We start from the raw sequence: 22506 nt of genomic DNA on the forward strand, positions 1-22506 counted from the left end.
TGCTCTTGAACTAAGAAAAAAAACCACGTGAGCAAACTCCCCTGCACATCCCACACCCAGCCATCAATCTTCTGTCTCCTCCCCGCTAATTCACAGTCTTTGCATGCACTGCCTTCAAAGGTAAACACCAAGATCCTCCTTTATAACCAGCCCCCCCAAGAAGCAGCTTCCCTTCTGCCCACACTGTGACGGCAGGCCGAAGATGAAGGCTTTTCTTCTCGCCCTGCTGGTGGCGATTCTGTGTGTGGAGCAAGGTGAGATGCTGCTCATGATTCCTCTGTGCCAGACAAAGAGCCAGGGAAGTGGCTAGAAATGGCAGGGGCAGAGGGGGATTTTTGCAGCACCGTGGGCAAAGACTCTACCTTTAAGTGGGAGCTGGCACGTCTGCAAACCTCCCTTTGCAGCCAGCCGCTTGGTCCTGCGAAGCAACGGCTGGTGCGTTGGCTGCCTTTTGAGCACTAGCTTGTGTGGATGTAATAAAAATAGCTCAGTGCAGGCATAGCAAATTTTCTCCATTTCACGATGCTTAGGGGGATGCAGTGCTCTGGATGCAAGAGAGAGCACAGTTCTGTGGATCTGAGCTCCTTCCAACAGCAGCATGTCTTGAAAGGCCTAGGGGGAGATGAGCGGGGGCTGACTAGCCCTAGAGACAGGTCTAGTTGTCTCTTAAAGAAATCTTTTATACGGTTATCCTCTGAGCTAGGCTCTTTTACTCAGGGCGATCAGTGCTTCTCAGCATTGCTTTCTTGCAACCACAACTTTTGCAAGTTCTTCTACTGTGGTCAGCTAAAAACATAAGGGTCTGATTGATCCCAGATACAGTGGAGTAAATCAGGAGTAACTGCACTGAATTCAATTAAGCTGGCGCAGTGGAACATCGGCACAAGTGAGATCAGACTCAGGCCCTACGATCTTACAATGCTGTGGTGGAATCCAGTAATATGGGAGGGGGGTCACAGCAGTAGGTTCTGGTTGGAGGAGCTACTGGTTGATTCTTAATGGAGGATAAATTTTACTCCTCCAACTCTTCCTGAGCTCATCTGGTTTTAAAAATAAGGAGGTCTGGGGAGGTTTGATACTTGGTTGGGAGACCTCCAGGGATAAAAGGTGTTTGTGGAACAGGCTTTTATTTATTTATTTATTTGCCACTAAATCCTAGGAAGAACAGGCTCGGTTATTAACCAGTGAATGTTCACTTGTTCGAAGATTTCCCCATTTATATGCTCCCAGATGTTGTTGTCTTTTGATTGTCTATACAAATGTATTATCCCCCTCTCTTACTGTTTACTCACATTAATGTACATAAATAAGTCACCCCAAGACCTGCACCGGGTGCCAGGGTAAACTACAGCCTGAGCCCAAGAGAACTGACCAGCTCCAGCCACCTGGGTTTCTGGTTCTGTGGGGTCCACACTGAGAAAGAACTAGTTGGTTTCTCACTGTTCTTAAGATGATCTTAGCTGCCCCCTCTAGATACTCACTCTGGATTCTACGCCGCAGTATTTAAGCCCATCATGATGTGTGTTATTTTCCGAGTCCCAGTTTGTATGTGATCAAATTAAGCCCAGAGCATGAGAGAAATCTGCTGGCCTCTGTGCCTGGACAATAGACACCCTTTGCCAGGCAAATGGGATTATTGCAGATAGCTTTGTCCCCAGAGCTTTGTTCTCAATATTCCTTTTGCCATATAAGGAGCCTCTCCCAAGAAACTCCCTTTGCTTTAGCTGGCTACACATTAACCTGCCTTGAAGACATCAAGTGGTATTTGAGTGCCAAGTACTGGGCTGTTGAAGAAGAGCAGTGACTGCCTGGAGAACACGGACAGAGCTGGTGTGGGCAGTAACGGCTTGATCCAAAGCCCCGTGATGTCAGCGGGAGTCTTTCCACTGACTGCACTGGGTTTTGGGTCGGGGTTTGAAAGCCTTGGCTGAGCTCTGCTCTTTGCAAGGTCAGATTGCACAGGTTTTATCTAAGGCAGTGGTTCTCAAAGCCGGTGCGGCCGCTGTTCAGGGAAAGCCCCTGGCAGGCCGGACCGGTTTGTTTACCTGTCGTGTCCGCAGGTTCGGCCGATCGCGACTCCCACTGGCCGTGGTTCACCGCTCCAGGCCAATGGGGACTGCGGGAAGGACGGCCAGCACGTACTTTGGCCCACACCGCTTCTCGCAGCCCCATTGGCCTGGAGCGGCGAACCACGGCCAGTGGGAGCCACGATCGGCCGAACCTGCGGACGTGGCAGGTAAACAAACCGGTCCGGCCTGCCAGGGGCTTTCCCTGAACAAGCAGGGGAAGAGCTTAGATCAGTGGTTCTCAAAGGCATTTCCTAAGGGCTGTAAAAAGAAAAGGAGTACTTGTGGCACCTTGGAGATTAACAAATTTATTTGAGCATAAGCTTCCATGAGCTACAGCTCACTTCATTGGATGCATGCAGTGGAAAATACAGTGGGGAGGTTTTATATACACAGAGAACATGAAACAATGGGTGTTCCCATACAGACTGTAACGAGAGTGATCCGGTAAGGTGAGCTATTACCAGCAGGAGAGGCGAAAAAAACCCAAAAAACAAAAAAACTTCTGTAGTGATATCTTGTCAACTGCTGGAAATGGCCCACCTTGATTATCACTACAAAAGGGTTTTTTTTCCCCCCTCTCCTGCTGGTTATAGCTCACCTTACCTGATCACTCTCATTACAGTGTGTATGGGAACACCCATTGTTCCATGTCCTCCGTGTATATAAATCTCCCCACTGTATTTTCCACTGAATGCATCCGGTGAAGTGAGCTGTAGCTCACGAAAGCTTATGCTCAAATAAATTGGTTAGTCTCTAAGGTGCCACAAGTCCTCCCTTTCTTTTTGCGGGTACAGACTAACACGGCTGTTACTTTGAAACCTGAGGGTTGTGTTGTATCTCATGAGTTCGTCAGCATCTCTAGTAGCTGAGCACCAAAAGCTTCTTCCCCTGGCAAATTGTTCCATCATCTGATTGGTGGCAACTGGTTTTTGTGCTTGCATTGCTTAGGTTCTTTGTTCTGTAGTTTCAGTCTCAGCCTCCTTAAATAATTCCTCTCTCTTCATTACGTTTTCTATTATTAGCTATTTTTCAGGAGCCCGTTGTTTCTGTTTTTTCTCTGTAATGTACTTACTCGTACTGGCATTTGACTTGGTGCCGTGTGAGATTTTGATGAAAAAACTAGGCTGACAGAACATTAGCGTGGCACACACTGACTACGGCCACGTCTACCCTGGCGCGCTTACAGTGGCATGGCTGTACCGATGCAGCTGTGCCTCGGTACGATCTCTCATGTGGCTGCTGTATGCCGACCGGACAGAGCTCTCCCGCTGACAGAATTAAACCACCCGCAATACGTGGTTGAGGTTATGTTGGCGGGTGAGTGACATAGCACTGTCCACACTAGCAGTTAGGTCGGTGTAACTGATGTCTCTCCAGGAGGGATGGGGGGCTGTTTTTTCACACCTGTGAGTGGCGTAAATTTTGGCAACGTAAGTGGTAGTGTAGACCTGGCCTAAAAGCTGGCTCACTGATAGGTGTCGCAATGTAACTGTCAATGGGGAATCGTCAATGAGTGGGTGTGTCTCCAGTGGGATCCTGCAGGGATCAGTTCTTGGCCCTATGCTATTTAACATTTCTATCAGTGACCTGGAAGAAAACAACGTCATCACTGATAAATTTACAGGTGACAGAAAAACTAGGGGAGTGGTAAATAATGAAGAGCTCAGGTCACTGATCGAGAGCAATCTGGATTGCTTGGTAAGCTGGGCGCAAGCAAACAATCTGTGTTTTAATATGGCTAAATGTAAAGGTATACATCTAGGGACAAAAATGTCGGCCATATTTACAGGAGGGGGGACTCTCCCTGGGAAGTAGTGACTCTGAAAAAGCTTTGTGGGGCCGTGGTGGATAATCTGCTGAACATGAGCTCCCAGTGTGACCCTGTGGCCAAAAGGGGTAATATCCCACAGTGTTGTAAATTGCACCTAGCTACTCAACATGAGTATTTGGAATTACGAAAAAAATCATTTTCACTCCTCTTTAACCGTGTTTGCCAGCGTAGCTCTGGGAGAGGGGGTGGAGCTGGGTTCTATTCTGGCTCACACATCCTCAGAATTGTTGTGTGATCATAAAATGGTTATTAGTGAGAGGAAGGATGGTCTGGTTGATCAGGCACTAGAGTAGTATTGAGAGACCTAGGTTTAAATTCCTGTTCTGCTACAAACTTCCTGCATGTCCATGGGCAAGTTACTTAGCCTCGCTGTGTCTCAGTTTCTTCATATGTAAAAACATAGGTAAAACATATGTAAAAACAGGGGTGTTGTGAGGATAAATATATTAAAAATTCTGAGATACTCAGCTGCTATGGTATTGGGGGGGCTGTATAAGAACCTGAGCTAGATTAGTGGTGATGAGTAAACAGGAATGATCCAGGCTAAATTTGTGGCACTGATGGAATGCAAACTGAACTAAGATCATCTGCCTTAGAATCACCGAGGGACAATCAATGTGGAATCTCTGTGATGCCATTTGTACTGACTCAGAATTGAACCATGAAATTAATTCATTAATTCATGGGCTCCTCGGAGGATTGTGCCATCTGAGGCTGTGTCAATGGGAGGCTTTCCTCTTGTAGCCTATAGGATTAACCTGCTTGCTTGCATATATATATATATATATATATATAATTTCTTATAGTTTAAGTATTTGATGTATTGTAATAGGTTTATACATTTATATTAAAAATAAGTTTGGCTGTAATGCAAAAGACCTACAGGCCATATCCTGTATGTTAAGCTAAGGCAAAGTTAGCATATCTGTATTAAGACCTTTTACCCAGAAAGCAAAGTTGACTTATATCTTCTTACCTAAACAGCGAAGACCTTTTATCTAGACCAATAGACAATGGAAGAATGGCATAGGGTTTTTTTCAATGTTGTAGCCACAGACGTAACAGGTACACCACAAGGAAACTTATGTGCGTATGTACATGTCATCAGTACGCACATACATACTAGCCTATGGAGTAAGCATCCCCTAACATTTTGTGGGTGAGAAATGAAATTTGGGGATAGGAGGAAGGATTTCTGGCACTTGTGCCTTATAAAAGAGGTGACCCACCTCACTAGAGAATTCTTTTTCTACTCTATCTCTGTTCCTCTTCCTCTTCTATTCTATTCTGTCTACTATGACTACTACTATTAGTAGGCTATACTTGTTCTTCTTAAACTTTAAGTTTCAAGGGAACTAGGCTAAGCTAGGTTTTCCTTCGTTTTATTCTTAGTTTGTTTATTAGGTTTTAAGTTTAAGTTAGTCAAGTAAACCCTAAGTTAGTTTTAATAGCACTTGGTATTAGTTTCTTCTGAGCACTGCATCTCTCACTCAGTAATTAAAAAACCTGAATCGCAGGGCTGGTCCTGTGTCTCTTACCACCAGGTTATCAAGGAAGGGTGTGATTACAGTAACTCCTCACTTAATGTCCTCCCACTTAACGTTGTTTCAAGGTTATGTCACTGTTCAATTAGGGAACATGCTCGTTTAAAGTTGTGCAATGCTCCCTTATAATGTCATTTGGCTGCCTGTTCTTTCCAGTGCTTGTAAGATGCTGTGGAAGAGCAGCGACTTTACAAGGGAGCATTGCACAACTTCCTCTTCTCCGCCTCCTCCCTTTCTCTCCCAGGGCTTCCCCCACCACCAAACAGTGCTTAGGACTCTCTGGGAGGGAGGGGCAGGAGCGGGGAAGCGCTGTGTCTCCACTCCTCCCCTCCCTCCCAGAAAGTCCTAAGTGCTGCCAAACAGCTGTTTGGTGGCGCTTAGGACTTTGGGCGGGGGGGAAGGAGCAGGGATGCAGCGTGCTCAGGAGAGGAGGTGGAGTGCGGGGTGGGAAGAGGTGGGCCTGGAGTGGAGCAGGGACGGGAAGAGGCGGGCCTGGAGCATCCCCCAGCAATGTCGGCACCTATTCTGACGCAGGGAACAAAGGTAAGCAGCAGGATACGGACCCTGGACTTCAGGAAAGCAGACTTCGACTCCCTCAGGGAACGGATGGCCAGGATCCCCTGGGGGACTAACTTGAAGGGGAAAGGAGTCCAGGAGAGCTGGCTGTATTTCAAGGAATCCCTGTTGAGGTTACAGGGACAAACCATCCCGATGAGTCATAGAATCATAGAATCATAGAATATCAGGGTTGGAAGGGACCCCAGAAGGTCATCTAGTCCAACCCCCTGCTCAAAGCAGGACCAATTCCCAGTTAAATCATCCCAGCCAGGGCTTTGTCAAGCCTGACCTTAAAAACCTCTAAGGAAGGAGATTCTACCACCTCCCTAGGTAACGCATTCCAGTGTTTCACCACCCTCTTAGTGAAAAAGTTTTTCCTAATATCCAATCTAAACCTCCCCCACTGCAACTTGAGACCATTACTCCTCGTTCTGTCATCTGCTACCATTGAGAACAGTCTAGAGCCATCCTCTTTGGAACCCCCTTTCAGGTAGTTGAAAGCAGCTATCAAATCCCCCCTCCTTCTTCTCTTCTGCAGGCTAAACAATCCCAGTTCCCTCAGCCTCTCCTCATAACTCATGTGTTCCAGTCCCCTAATCATTTTTGTTGCCCTTCGCTGGACTCTCTCCAATTTATCCACATCCTTCTTGAAGTGTGGGGCCCAAAACTGGACACAGTACTCCAGATGAGGCCTCACCAATGTCGAATAGAGGGGAATGATCACGTCCCTCGATCTGCTCGCTATGCCCCTACTTATACATCCCAAAATGCCATTGGCCTTCTTGGCAACAAGGGCACACTGCTGACTCATATCCAGCTTCTCGTCCACTGTCACCCCTAGGTCCTTTTCCGCAGAACTGCTGCCTAGCCATTCGGTCCCTAGTCTGTAGCTGTGCATTGGGTTCTTCCGTCCTAAGTGCAGGACCCTGCACTTATCCTTATTGAACCTCATCAGCTTCCTTTTGGCCCAATCTTCCAATTGGTCTAGGTCCTTCTGTATCCTATCCCTCCCCTCCAGCGTATCTACCACTCCTCCCAGTTTAGTATCATCCGCAAATTTGCTGAGAGTGCAATCCACACCATCCTCCAGATCATTTATGAAGATATTGAATAAAACCATCCCAATGAGTCGAAAGAATAGTAAATATGGCAGGCGACCAGCTTGGCTTAATGGTGAAATCCTAGCGGATCTTAAACATAAAAAAGAAGCTTACAAGAAGTGGAAGGTTGGACATATGACCAGGGAAGAGTATAAAAATATTGCTCGGGCATGTAGGAATGTTATCAGGAGGGCCAAATCGCACCTGGAGCTGCAGCTAGCCAGAGATGTCAAGAGTAACAAGAAGGGTTTCTTCAGGTATGTTGGCAACAAGAAGAAAGCCAAGGAATGTGTGGGCCCCTTACTGAATGAGGGAGGCAACCTAGTGACAGAGGATGTGGAAAAAGCTAATGTACTCAATGCTTTTTTTGCCTCTGTTTTCACTAACAAGGTCAGCTCCCAGACTGCTGCGCTGGGCATCACAAAATGCGGAAGAGATGGCCAGCCCTCTGTGGAGATAGAGGCGGTTAGGGACTATTTAGAAAAGCTGGACGTGCACAAGTCCATGGGGCCGGACGAGTTGCATCCGAGAGTGCTGAAGGAATTGGCGGCTGTGATTGCAGAGCCACTGGCCATTATCTTTGAAAACTCGTGGCGTACCGGGGAAGTCCCGGATGACTGGAAAAAGGCTAATGTAGTGCCAATCTTTAAAAAAGGGAAGAAGGAGGATCCTGGGAACTACAGGCCAGTCAGCCTCACCTCAGTCCCTGGAAAAATCATGGAGCAGGTCCTCAAAGAATCAATCCTGAAGCACTTGCATGAGAGGAAAGTGATCAGGAACAGCCAGCATGGATTCACCAAGGGAAGGTCATGCCTGACTAATCTAATCGCCTTTTATGATGAGATTACTGGTTCTGTGGATGAAGGGAAAGCAGTGGATGTATTGTTTCTTGACTTTAGCAAAGCTTTTGACACGGTCTCCCATAGTATTCTTGTCAGCAAGTTAAGGAAGTATGGGCTGGATGAATGCACTATAAGGTGGGTAGAAAGCTGGCTAAATTGTCGGGCTCAACGGGTAGTGATCAATGGCTCCATGTCTAGTTGGCAGCCGGTATCAAGTGGAGTGCCCCAAGGGTCGGTCCTGGGGCCGGTTTTATTCAATATCTTCATAAATGATCTGGAGGATGGTGTGGATTGCACTCTCAGCAAATTTGCGGATGATACTAAACTGGGAGGAGTGGTAGATACGCTGGAGGGGAGGGATAGGATACAGAAGGACCTAGACCAATTGGAAGATTGGGCCAAAAGGAATCTGATGAGGTTCAATAAGGATAAGTGCAGGGTCCTGCACTTAGGACGGAAGAACCCAATGCACAGCTACAGACTAGGGACCGAATGGCTAGGCAGCAGTTCTGCGGAAAAGGACCTAGGGGTGACAGTGGACGAGAAGCTGGATATGAGTCAGCAGTGTGCCCTTGTTGCCAAGAAGGCCAATGGCATTTTGGGATGTATAAGTAGGGGCATAGCGAGCAGATCGAGGGACGTGATCGTTCCCCTCTATTCGACATTGGTGAGGCCTCATCTGGAGTACTGTGTCCAGTTTTGGGCCCCACACTTCAAGAAGGATGTGGATAAATTGGAGAGAGTCCAGCGAAGGGCAACAAAAATGATTAGGGGACTGGAACACATGAGTTATGAGGAGAGGCTGAGGTAGCTGGGATTGTTTAGCCTGCAGAAGAGAAGAAGGAGGGGGGATTTGATAGCTGCTTTCAACTACCTGAAAGGGGGTTCCAAAGAGGATGGCTCTAGACTGTTCTCAATGGTAGCAGATGACAGAACGAGGAGTAATGGTCTCAAGTTGCAGTGGGGGAGGTTTAGATTGGATATTAGGAAAAACTTTTTCACTAAGAGGGTGGTGAAACACTGGAATGTGTTACCTAGGGAGGTGGTAGAATCTCCTTCCTTAGAGGTTTTTAAGGTCAGGCTTGACAAAGCCCTGGCTGGGATGATTTAACTGGGAATTGGTCCTGCTTTGAGCAGGGGGTTGGACTAGATGACCTTCTGGGGTCCCTTCCAACCCTGATATTCTATGATTCTATGATTCTCTATGATTCTTCTCTGGGGAAGCTGCTGCTGTGAAGGTGCTTCCTAGCATCCTTGCCTGCAGCGGGCTGTGCCTGTGTGGGGTAAGCCAGGGGCACTTCCCAACCACAGTCCAGTACAGTACTGTACACTAGATAATGCCTTTTGTCTGCCCCCCCAACATTTCCTTGGAACCTAACCCCCCACATTTACATGAAATCTTATGGGAAAAATTGGATTCGTTTAACATCGTTTCACTTAAAGTTGCATTTTTCAGGAACATAACTACAACATTAAGTGAGAAGTTACTGTATATTAACCAAAGCTTTGTCGCATATAATACTATATTATCATATGTATCTTTTGAATAGCAGTAATGCAATTGTAACGTTGTAACTCTGAGTATTTTACCATTTACTTACTATTATTGATTTTAATAAAAAGTCTTTAAGGCTATATCTGTCTCAGTGTAAGCTTCCTGTCCTACCCCCGAGGGTCGTTTGTAAAGTCTGTGAAGCCTGATTCGGGACAAGAACTTTTATCTTCTGATCAAACAGATTGGTGAGCCTAAAACCAATACTATTAATATTAATAATTAATTATTGTTAATATTAATTAACTAAATTAAATAAGAATTAAATTGATAAATTAAATTAATATTATTAGTACACCCTAAATCAGGCTACAGACTGGCAAGCCAGCCAGGAGACTTGAGGAGTGTGTGACAGGAATTTTCAGGGATTCGAGACATCCTTAGACCCCTGAGAATCTCACCTGAGGCATAAGTAAAGAGTTAAAGTTACAGAGAGTTAGAGTGCAAGATTTTATGGCTTGCTAACTCACTCTTAAGAACACAGGAACCTGATTTCCTGTGGCTGCGGCTCAGCAGCAATCCAGTGTTTCCTGTCTGTGCTGTGGTTTGACTTAGAGTTTTATTTTGGAGGTTTTGAATTTAATCTTGCAAGATAAAGTAATAGTGTTATTATTTTAAAAGTGATACGTGCCTTTTAAGGGGCTTTGTTAAAGGTTGAAGTTATAACGAATGGTACCAATAAGATATTAGCAGTAGTATCGGGCCTGATGACCCACATTAATGGTGGCGGGGGAGTTGATAAATATATGTATTAATTACTGCCAAGAGGCCGCACTAACTCAGAACTTGTACAGTTCCTCAGTCCCCATAACTCTCCCAGGCTGCACCTCTGATCTGTCTGCCTCAGTGTTTCCCAGCTGTTTGGCAGGTCCCGACAGAGGGAAAGACCTCTCAATCAACAACGAGCCATCGAGGGAAGAGAGGGGAATGTGCCCCGACGCCTCTATCATTTACTTGGGACTTATTAAACTAGTTGTAAAAACCGGTTTGGGGTATAGTGAAGGGACACCTTCAGTTACAGAGTAAAAACAGCAGAGTGTTCATTATAATTTATTATATAAGCTAGTGAAATTTTAGAATTCAAATGAGTTCTATGTTACGTGTTAAGGTAAGTGGAGCAAGGGCAAGAGTAGAGTCTGTTGAAGTTGCCCACAGTCTGGCTTTAGAAAACTTTGCCAGAAAATACAGTCAGGAACATGGAGATGGTTTAGAACAGCTGAGGAATAGCAAGATGATATCTGAGCATTGTAACCCTGGGGTTTTGTGAGTGAGGTATTTGATGTAGAAACAAAGCAGAAAAAAAAAAAGAAAGGCTAAACTGGTAAAGGAAATAGCTGTTAAATGTCTGCTCGTAGCTTATAGTTCGCTGGGAAAGAAATTAAATAAAAAAATTAGAGTTACTCAGGAAAGCCCAGCAAACTTTGGATGCCAGCTTAAAATCACTGGACAGCTATACATCAGACCTTGGTCAACTGTTAAAAAGAATCAAAGAGTTGAAAAAAATAGAAGATGTGTTAGAGGAGGATAAAGAATCGGTTCCCACCCCTATTGGCATGGTGGAACTGATGGAGACAAAAAAATCTGCAGGGCCAATTACTAGAAGTAAGGTGAGAGAATTAGCTCAGGCTAATATAGTACCTTTAGAAGTGGAATTGGAGATTAAGTCTCAGGAGCCACAGGGAGAGTCAAAAGAGGAAGTTAGAAGCGCAGAAGCTACCAGCAGTCTGCAGACAGGGAAAGGAAGTCCCAGGGTGGCACCAGAGGAGGCAGAGTTCAGTGTCATCATAGAGGAGGCGATTAGTAATGTAAAATGGCGCTGCATCCAAGAGTGCTAAAGGAGTTGGCGGATGTGGACTCTGCCAATTGGAAGGCATGAGATGCATTGTCCTAGGGATGGGGGTTCCACGACCACCACTCCCAAGAGAAGGAGGCGGGTGGTGGTGGTCGGGGACTCTCTCCTCAGGGGGACTGAGTCATCTATCTGCCGCTCCAACCGGGAAAACCGAGAAGTCAGCTGCTTGCCAGGAGCTAAGATTCGCGATGTGATGGAGAGACTGCCAAGACTCATCAAGCCCTCAGATCGCTACCCCTTCCTGCTTCTCCACGTGGGCACCAATGATACTGCCAAGAATGACCTTGAGCAGATCACTGTGGACTACGTGGCTCTGGGAAGAAGGATAAAGGAGTTTGAGGTGCAAGTGGTGTTCTCGTCCATCCTCCCCGTGGAAGGAAAAGGCCTGGGTAGAGACCGTTGAATGGTGGAAGTCAACGAATGGCCATGCAGGTGGTATCAGAGAGAAGGCTTTGGATTCTTTGACCATGGGATGGTGTTCCAAGAAGGAGGAGTGCTAGGCAGAGATGGGCTCCACCTAACGAAGAGAGGGAAGAGCATCTTCGCAAGCAGGCTGGCTAACCTAGTGAGGAGGGCTTTAAACTAGGTTCACCGGGGGAAGGAGACCAAAGCCCTGAGGTAAGTGGGGAAGTGGGATACCGGGAGGAAACAGGAGTGCGCGAGAGGGCAGGGCTCCTGCCTCATACTGAGAATGAGGGGCAATTAGTGGGTTATCTCAAGTGCCTATACACAAATGCACGAAGCCTGGGAAACAAGCAGGGAGAACTGGAAGTCCTGGCAAAGTCAAGGAATTATGATGTGATTGGAATAACAGAGACTTGGTGGGATAACTCACATGGCTGGAGTACTGTCATGGATGGATATAAGCTGTTCAGGAAGGACAGGCAGGGCAGAAAAGGTGGGGGAGTTGCATTGTATGCAAGAGAGCAGTATGACTGCTCAGACCTCCGGTATGAAACTGCAGAAAAACCTGATAGTCTCTGGATTAAGTTTAGAAGTGTGAGCAACAAGGGTGATGTCGTGGTGGGAGTCTACTATAGACCACTGGACCAGGGGATGAGGTGGACGAGGCTTTCTTCCGGCAGCTCGCAGAAGCTACTAGATCGCATGCCCTGGTTCTCATGGGAGACTTCAATCACCCTGATATCTGCTGAGAGAGCAATACAGCGGTGCACAGACAATCCAGGAAGTTTTTGGAAAATGTAGGGGACAATTTCCTGGTGCAAGTGCTGGACGAACCAACTAGAGGCAGAGCTCTTTTTGACCTGCTGCTCACAAACTGGGAAGAATTAGTGGGGGAAGCAAAAGTGAATGGGAACCTGGGAGGCAGTGATCATGAGATGGTCGAGTTCAGGATCCTGACACAAGGAAGAAAGGAAAACAGCAGAATACGGACCCTGAACTTCAGAAAAGCAGACTTTGACTCCCTCAGGGAACTGATGAGCAAGATCCCCTGGGAGAATAACATGAGGGGGAAAGGAGTCCAGGAGAGCTGGCGGTATTTTAAAGAATCCTTATTGAGGTTACAGGGACAAACCATCCTGATATGTAGAAAGAATAGTTCATATGGCAGGCGACCAGCTTGGCTTCACAGTGAAATCCTTGCTGAACTTAAATACAAAAAAGAAGCTTACAAGAAATGGAAGATTGGACAAATGACCAGGGAGGAGTATAAAAATATTGCTCAGGCATGCAGGAGTGAAATCAGGAAGGCCAAATCACACCTGGAGTTGCAGCTAGCAAGAGATGTTAAGAGTAACAAGAAGGGTTTCTTCAGGAATGTTGGCAACAAGAAGAAAGCCAAGGGAAGTGTGGGCCCCTTACTGAATGAGGGAGGCAACCTCGTGACAGAGGATGTGGAAAAAGCTAATGTACTCAATGCTTTTTTTTGCCTCTGTCTTCACGAACAAGGTCAGCTCCCAGACTGCTGCACTGGGCAGCACAGCATGGGGAGGAGGTGTCCAGCCCTCTGTGGAGAAAGAAGTGGTTCGGGACTATTTAGAAAAGCTGGACGAGCACAAGTCCATGGGGCCGGATGTGTTGCATCCGAGAGTGCTAAAGGAGTTGGCGGATGTGATTGCAGAGCCATTGGCCATTATCTTTGAAAACTCGTGGTGATCCGGGGAAGTCCCAGACGACTGGAAAAAGGCTAATGTAGTGCCCATCTTTAAAAAAGGGAAGAAGGAGGATCCTGGGAACTACAGGCCAGTCAGCCTCACCTCAGTCCCTGGAAAAATCATGGAGCAGGTCCTCAAGCAATCAGTTCGGAAGCAGGAGGAGAGGAAAGTGATCAGGAACAGTCAGCAAGGATTCACCAAGGGCAAGTCATGCCTGACTAATCTAATTGCCTTCTATGATGAGATAACTGTGGATGAAGTTGAAGCAGTGGACGTGTTGTTCCTTGACTTTAGCAAAGCTTTTGACACGGTCTCCCACAGTATTCTTGCCAGCAAGTTAAAGAAGTATGGGCTGGATGAATGCACTATAAGGTGGATAGAAAGCTGGCTAGATTGTCGGGCTCAATGGGTAGTGATCAATGGCTCCATGTCTGGTTGGCAGCCGGTATCAAGTGGAGTGCCCCAAGGATCGGTCCTTGGGCTGGTTTTGTTCAATATCTTCATAATGATCTGGAGGATGGTGTGGATTGCACCCTCAGCAAGTTTGCAGATGACACTAAACTGGGAGGAGAGGTAGATACGCTGGAGGGTAGGAATAGGATACAGAGGGCCCTAGACAAATTAGAGAATTGGGCCAAAAGAAATCTGATGAGGTTCAACAAGGACAAGTGCAGAGTCCTGCACTTAGGGCAGAAGAATCCCATGCACCGCTACAGACTAGGGACCGAATGGCTAGGCAGCAGTTATGCAGAAAAGGACCTCGGGGTTACAGTGGACAAGAAGCTACATATGAGTCAGCAGTGTGCCCTCGTTGCCAAGAAGGCCAATGGCATTTTGGGCTGTATAAGTAGGGTCATTACCAGCAGATGGAGGGATGTGATCGTTCCCTTCTATTCAACACTGGTGAGGCCTCATCTGGAGTACTGTGTCCAGTTTTGGGCCCTACACTACAAGAAGGATGTGGAAAAATTGGAAAACGTCCAGCGGAGGGCAACAAAAATGATTAGTGGACTGGAACACATGACTTATGAGGAGAGGCTGAGGGAACTGGGATTGTTGAGTCTGCAGAAGAGAAGAATGAGGGGAATTTGATAGCTGCTTTCAACTACCTGAAAAGGGGTTCCAAGGAGAATGGATCTAGACTGTTCTCAGTTAGCAGATGACAGAACGAGGAGTAATGATCTCAAGTTGCAGTGGGGGAGGTTTAGGTTGGATATTAGGAAAAACTTTTTCACTAGGAGGGTGGTGAAACACTGGAATGTGTTACCTAGGGAGGTGGTGGAATCTCCTTCCTTAGAAGTTATTAAAGTCAGGCTTGACAAAGCCCTGGCGGGGATGATTTAGCTGGGGATTTTACTCTGCTTTGAGCAGGGGGTTGACTAGATGACCTCCTGAAGTCCCTTCCAACCCTGATATTTTATGATTCTATGAAAAGATGAGATGAGCAGAGCAAAGGGGGAGGAGATATCCTCTCCTCTGTTAGTGTCTGCCCCGATAGTGAAAAGGGAGTGCTTTTAGAGACTGTGATTTTTCAGGGACTGGAAGATGAGATGTCACAAGTGACACAAGTAGCTAGCGCCTGTAATGTAATAATCTAAGTTAAAACAAAGAGAAATACAACAATCAAGGGATGCAATTCCTGCTCCTCCACCCAATGTTACATTGGCACCGTATAGATCAGGAGATCCAGCCCCTTTGGGTGGACAATTATTGGCTTTTGGGCGATCATCAACATTGCCTAGGTCCCTAGAATTTCGTGGACCCTCTACACCCCTTTGGTGTATGTTGGTATCACCCGGTGTACCGGTAGAACACCCTACTACACTAGATCTTAACAGACTAAATGATGTCCTGCGTCAGTGTAAAAATGCCTTGAGTGTAGGACGTAGAGGTTATGAAAAGTTATCCTGCTCATCCAGGATTATTTCCAGTGGAAAGTTTTGATAGCTCAGATGAGGAAAATATAAATTTGGGTAAAAGAAGTCAAAACATAGAAATTATAAATTCAAGCTTGGATAGAAGTCCAGTTCCCTATCCGGAGAGAAGATCCTCACATCTTCAGATCCTTTAAAGGAGGCATTAGCCTTACTGGCCAAGGCATATTCTCAGGGAGGCCCTAAAATAGGTCGGCATGAAGCCCCTGTTGCAATACTTCAGGAACCACGAGCTAATCTCACTGTGAGGTTTGAGGAACCCCCCCCCCCCAGGGTTAGGCTGAGGTGTTCCTAAATTCCCTAGGTCCCAGCGTTGGCAAAATGACCCTAACCCATGTAGTAAGCCTGGGCATGCCCCTCAACAGGATTATGCATTTGGATCCCATATAGGGGCCTGGGACCGTTTTCCTTTCTTTTCAGATACCACACAGAACAATTCACGCCTGTAGAGACCCAAGTCACTGCGTCCCCACAAAGATGAGGACTCAGTTGTAATGATGTTTAAGACAGTGCAGCAGATGCTTGAAGCTCAACGATGGGATATCCAGAAACTCCAAGCCCGCATGAATGAACTGATGATGGAAGGCCAAGGCCTGGCACACTCAAACTGTCCGGTGGCCTTGGTTGACCCATTTCCTCTTCTCCGGTGGACAGCCTCCAGAAAGACAGAAGGAAAACCCGTAGATTATTTGTCTGCGTACTGTATGAATTACTAAGCATGACGCCAATTGACCCGAGCATAGTCTTAGCTCCTGTAGGCAGGGATGCAAGCAGGAGACCCACAGTATCTCAGTATTATCGATACTAGGGCAGCAATTAGCATTATCCATGTTAAGGATCTTAGATCCTCTTTTCTGTCATCAGGGTGTACAAAAACACTTGCAACTTTTGCAAGTAATCAGGTTGTTACCACACTTTCTACACCCATTGAAGTACAGATAGGTCACCTAAGAAAGGAAGGAAATTGCCTATTGGGAATTGATTTCCGATACAAACAGGGATGTGTTCTTAATTTGGGTAACCAATTGTTGTGTCTTACTGTAGAACAGGCAAAGGATGACTCAGATCATACCTGAGTGTGGCAGGGTATCTCCAGGGGAGGACTCTGAACCTGAGGGGTATGATTGAAACAAAATAGTGGCTAATCGTGCAGACCAACCTAAGGTACAGGCGTTACTTCGCAAGCATGCAGATGCCTTTGCTAAACACAAACATGATTGTGGATGTATGGCAGTCACTATTGTAAAAGGAGGAGATATATTAGCCCAAAACAAGCAAACCCATACAGAGAAAAGACTATCGAGTCTTTATTGACACAGGTAGTACGACTATTTGGCCTGTGAAGAAACCAGATGGCTCTTGGTGTCTCACAATTAATTACAGACGCCTGAATCAGGTCACACCCACTTGTGCCCCGACAGTAGCCAAGATGCCAAATCTAATCAAGTCCTTTGATCCAGAGGCTGTGTGGCTTACTGTCCTTGACATCAGTAACAGCTTTTGGACATTATTATTGGCACGCATTTCACGGTACTGTTTTGCATTTAGTTTCCAGGAAGTCCAGCTGAAGCCCAGCAAATTGCAACCATAAAATGAACATTGAAATTTCAAATTTACTACACCCTTATCGTTGCTCTAAGGGTAAGACTAAGCCAAAAATCACAAATTTGGGACTAAACTGTGGCAAATTGCTGGCACTACTATGATGGGTCTCGCGTTTTCTCTTCTTGGGTGGGACTACAGGGCACCGTTTCTTTTCTTTTCACCGTTTCTTTTCACTAGTGTCCTAGAGGAGGGGAGTGGAGAGGGAGGGACCCGGGCCCGCCTTCTACTCCGGGTCCTGGCTCAGGGGCCCTAGGGATAGCGGTAAACCACTAGAACTAGTGGTTCCTTCCCCTGGGCTATTTCCCTCTCCTGCCCTTCAGCTTGTGGGGCTTCCTGCTCTCCCTCTGCACAAACCAGGTGTCCCTTTACCTAGGGTCTTGGTCTTCTTAGCCCGCCGCAGCACTTCTCCAAACTCTCCTCTGCTTCCCTCCAAACTGCTTTCTTCTCCAACACCAATCCACTCTGCTTCAACTCCTCCAAACCGCTCTCTGCTCCAACACCGATCCCCTCTGCTTCAACTCCTCCAAACCGCTCTCTGCTCCAACACCGATCCACTCTGCTTCAACTCCTCCAAACCATCTCTGCTCCAACACCGATCCCCTCTGCTTCAACTCCTCCAAACCGCTCTCTGCTCCAACGCCGATCCACTCTGCTTCAACTCCTCCAAACCGTCTCTGCTCCAACACCAGTCTGCTCTGCTTCAACTCCTTTCCTTGTCTGATTGAAGCAGGGGGGTTTTATCATGTGACTGGTTTCAGGTGCTTTTATTGGCGTCAGGTGCTTTAATTAATTTATAGCAAACTTTCTTCCCTCTACAGGGAATAAGGCTCCCTTCTGACACTCTCCTGCTTTGAAGAGCGGTGGGCGCTGTCCGAGGTTCTCTGCTCGGTGACCCCGTCTGGTTCCCTCCGTCTGACCCTTTGATTGAGGGAAAGAGCGAGAGACCCCAGCCCCAGCCGTTGCCGCTGTGGATACCATCATCACTGTCACCTAGGAGGGGTCCTATCACACGTGGGTGTACGTCCCCCCCACCCCCAAACCGCCCACCCCGCAGCCATGCCCATCTTGTCGGGCACTCTCAGGAGAGGAATAATCGGTGACACTGGGCGTGGCACTAGGTAACTCGAGGGGGTGGAAGACCATGAGTGTCGAGGAAGCCCCCCGCTCTAGGCCACCAGGTAACTCAGGAGGGTGGAAGACCACATGTGTCGAGGAAGCCCCTCCGCTCTGGGCCCAGGCTAGCCTGAACACTTCTCCCTCCTGAAGTCTGCTGTGTTATACCTTGTGTTTGCTTTTGTTTTGTTGCATAGTTTTGCTTTATCCTTTTTGGTGATTCTTTGTAAGTGTTACACAAATAAAATTCTTTTCTGCTTCAAAAAAACAAAACAAAAACAAAAAACACTCTCCTGCTGCCCTCTGGCCATGCTGTATCACAACTGTTACAATCCCATAAAGCCAGATAGCATAGTTGTCTGAGCACGAAGAACAGAACACACCAACACAAAAAAATGGACCATTAGACTCAACCCAGGACTTATCCACAAAACCAGCAATGTTTACTGTTTATAATATGCGTGACATAACCCTACTATTTAATAAAACCCAACGTAAAATTAATCAGCTTATTGCTTTAAATAATAATCAGCACAGGAATCAACATTTAGGAAAGGAAATTATATCCTCTGCATATGGAAAATACGTCGTAAATGCAATCACTGATGCATTACGATCCTTAAAATTGAAAAAGGTTCCTAACTTAATTATAAATAAGCAACTATTACGTTGGTACTGTCCCAAGTGAGAATGTCATGTAGGACTATCTCAAAATCAATGAAATTTTACACCTACTGCTTCCCCCTTATCCACTCAGCTGGTAACCTTGTCAAAGAAGGAGATTAGGTGGGTTTGGCATGATTTGTTCTTGAGAAGTCCATGCTGGTTTTTCCTTATGCTCCTGTCTGTAACATTCTGGCTTTGGAAAGGAACGTGCTGAGAAAGTATTTACAAATGGGTGTCACGGAGGGCGTTGGGGGAACTTTTCAGAGGCATAAATAGCAGTTGGGTGCCCAGCTGTCATTTCTGCCTTTGAAAATTCCCGCCCCCCGCGTGTGGGTCTAATCCTGAATCCGTAATCGATGCACAGGAAAAACTATCGCGGGGTTCAATGAGAGTTCGGCCTGAAATAGTGGCTGAGAACATCAGGATATGATCTATTTTGATGCTCATTAGCAGCAGGTGACAGGGATGGGGACTGTAGACCAGGAACCAATAACATATTCCTGCATGCCTCTAACATGGGCTGTGTTTTCCTTTTGCAGCTCACTCGCTGGTGTGCTTCACCTGTAAGGAAAAGTCCTCCAACTGGGCTTGTCTGGCACCAGCTATATGTCCCAGTGATGCAAACTACTGTGTAACCACGTATCTTGGTGCAGGAATTGGTAAGCTTGGGCATGCTCTGTCTATTGTCTTTCCATAGTGTTTTCCCAGATGACGTGCTGCTCCCATTCCAGATCAGTAAGTTTTCTTTCCTCCTTCTGCTGGAAGGATGGGACATTGCTGATGTGGAACTGAGGAATCACTCCTTGAAACCGAATGGTAGGCGCAGCCGAGGGAGTGACTCAGAGGAGGGCAGCGCAGGCAATGTCAGGCTTCCTGTACGCCAATGGGGGGGACTCCATATCTACTCCTCCAGCCTTGGCTGAAGTCCTGAAATGAGGCTCTTTATAGCCCAGTCCTGCAGATGCTCCCCAGCAGTGGGTTCTGCTACTGCTGAGGTGGGTGAGGGCTGGGACTGAGTTCCCACCTGCTCCTCAGCGGCCCTGCAGGGGCTGCCATGGGTGTCAAAGGGAAGGAGGCTGCCTGCCTGAGTGGCTGCCAGCCTTGAACGGTGCGAGGGAGCAGTTAGAAAGGGCTCAGTGGATCCTCTGCTTCTCAGCAGTGGTTCTCAGGGAAGCAGCCTCCTCTGCTCTGCTGCATTCTTGTGGCATCGAGCCCACCCCCCTTTCCCTCCGGTTTGTTGGGGGGAAAAGATGGCTGCCTTTGTCCCTGGACCGCAGGGGAAAGGACGTCTCCCAGCTGTGCCCCTCCTGCGCCCGATTGCACCCAGTGACAATTATACACAAGTGTAAATGTCATTTCCAACCTCTGCATTTTGAGCGGACTGTGAGTAGCCAGTTCCTGGGGAGGCTCACTGATACTACTTGCCATGTGGTTCAGTTAACAAAAGTAGTGGCAGGCTATTGAGTTGTGCAGGGAACTCGCCTGGGGATGAGAATGTTAGGCTCTGGTAGAGGCCTCCCTACAGGATGGGGGAGCAGGCAGATACCGGACACAGTGTTGGTATATAATACTCTAAATATTTGTATTGATTACAGTATAAACCCCACTCGCTCCACATTCACACTCCTTTCATGCTACACCAGAATCAGAAGATCCGAAGGACATCCCGACGGCCAGTCGAAATTCAGTCCGATCACAAGGCGTGGGCAGGCCGCCATAATCCAAGACGTTCCATTTCCCCCAATTCTTGCATAACTGCAGAGCTGGTGTTATTCCCTTCCTGCTAATTCTTTCTATTCCCCACGGACATAAGTTGTTTTTGCGCAGACAATTCTTGACCGCTCATAACCGTGACTCCTTGCTTCAGCTGCCAGCACTCAACTCATGCCCTCATGTCAAACACACAGCATTTATACTGGGCCCATATGGCCTATCGCGTGTTACAACATAGACATCACAACAAGAGCAGCTGGATGGCAGGCCGCTGTAACTGCCCTGCATAACTGACATTATGGGCCTTGCTTTCCCAGTCTGGCCTCCTTCCACGCCCGGGGAAGCCATGCGATGGTTTAAGCACCAAACATCTCACGTGCTGGTGCAAGTTTCCGCTATTGGCATGTGCAAGTGAGAGAATTTGCACGCTCCAATCCCAGTGCCTGGCTGGTTGTGCATGGACAAAAGGAGGCCAGGTTGAAGCCTTTTTGGGTATATTGGTGTCTGCTGCTTAACGAGCTCTGCTGTGACCTAGCTACTACCAGCTCTTTAAAGCACTGACGCTCTAGAGCAGGAGACAGGACTCAGTCACCTCTGTGCTGCGTTCCCACAGCCCCCACTGAACTCCCAAAGCCCTGTCCCAGCATGCAGTGGGCAGAGTGTGACAATCTGGAATGGATTCTCAGGGTTCATTGGCTGTTCCCTCGTCCTGGCCAGGAATCTGAAGGGGATGTTCCCAGATTATTACGTACGGGTCTGTAACTGCTAGGAAGAGACTAGTGCTGTTTTCATGGTATATAATAGCAGTAGTGACCTCTAACGGCTGGGCATTCACTGGCAGAGATCAGGCTGTGAGGCCATTAACTGCTGAGAAATGGCCTCCTCATCTCAGGATTGATTAGCTACATCGGTACAATTATCTCCTTTGGAGAGCTAAGGAGCTCCTGTCCGAACTCTGGGAAACATTTTAATCTTGAGTCTCTTTCTCTTGTTTCTTTTTCCGGTACAGGCAGACATTCTGGGCAGAGCATCTCCAAGGGGTGTGCTTCAGTTTGCCCCAGCTTTGGGATAAACATAGGGATACTAGCTGCCTCTGTTTCCTGCTGCAGTTCATTCTTGTGCAACATCAGCGGGGCCAGCAGCGTGAAAGTCAGCTACTCGGTGCTGGCCATGGCGATCTTGGCCAGCTTCGTCTATATCAGGGCCGGACTGTGATCAGGTCAGGAAAAAAGAACTTGATGCCCTGAAGAACCTGCTCCGGCTTCTCCAACAAGACACCAAACCCCTCTCTGTGCAAAGCTATACTAGGGTTACCGATGGTGCCCTTTCTTCCAAACTCTCTGTCAGATCCCATTAGACAATACCTGCCCTCTTGCCGTTCACAAGGAAATCCTGCTGCTGTCACTGGGTGCCCCTCTGTGCCTCTCAGCAGATCTGGATGGCTGCTCCCATGGGTTTGGGTGCAGGAAGCCTGGGAAGCTCAACTAAACAGTGCTGCCCCACTGGGGAGATGCCCGCTTGCACTCCTGACCCATCAGGAAATGGTGGATAATGTTGGCTGGGTTTCTGCTTTTATACCTGTAGTCCCAGTTGATAGGGCTGATTAAAAAAAAAAAAGGTCAGAGCTCACCAGAAAATGTTTATCCCAAACCACCTCCAAAGCAGAATACTTAAAGACCCCTGCCTCTTGCTACTGCAGAGACATTTCCCATCCACGTCACGCTAAGGCTCAGCACCAGACTGACTGCCGGCAAGGCATGATCCAAAAACAGACCTCAGACACATTCACCCCTGGTTGGATTCTGGTTTTTTACATTGTTTTCTTTATTCTGCTCCTTGGACGACTTTTCTTATGTAAAAGGAATGCAGTGCTCGCACCGTGAGCATCACACCTGAATAAACACGTTCCCGTTCTTGCCTGAGCCCAGATGTATTGTGTGTCTGTTTGCTGGAAAAACGGGGTATGTGAGATGCCCTTAGCCGAAAGATCCACTCATGGGTGCAGCACAA

At 47.3% G+C, this 22506-nt stretch overlaps 1 protein-coding gene across 1 annotated transcript; it reads left to right on the forward strand.

The window, feature by feature from the left end:
• On the forward strand, nucleotides 1–22418 carry LOC140906303 (lymphocyte antigen 6E-like). The gene is made up of 3 exons (XM_073329967.1): nucleotides 1–254; nucleotides 19323–19442; nucleotides 21506–22418. The coding sequence occupies exons 1-3, from the start codon at nucleotides 203–205 to the stop codon at nucleotides 21709–21711; spliced, it is 378 nt and encodes a 125-aa protein (XP_073186068.1). The 5' UTR covers nucleotides 1–202; the 3' UTR covers nucleotides 21712–22418.
• Nucleotides 22419–22506: the final 88 nt, after the last annotated feature.

The sequence above is a fragment of the Lepidochelys kempii genome, chromosome 2, assembly GCF_965140265.1.
Source record: "Lepidochelys kempii isolate rLepKem1 chromosome 2, rLepKem1.hap2, whole genome shotgun sequence".
In the NCBI taxonomy this organism is placed as follows: domain Eukaryota; kingdom Metazoa; phylum Chordata; order Testudines; family Cheloniidae; genus Lepidochelys; species Lepidochelys kempii.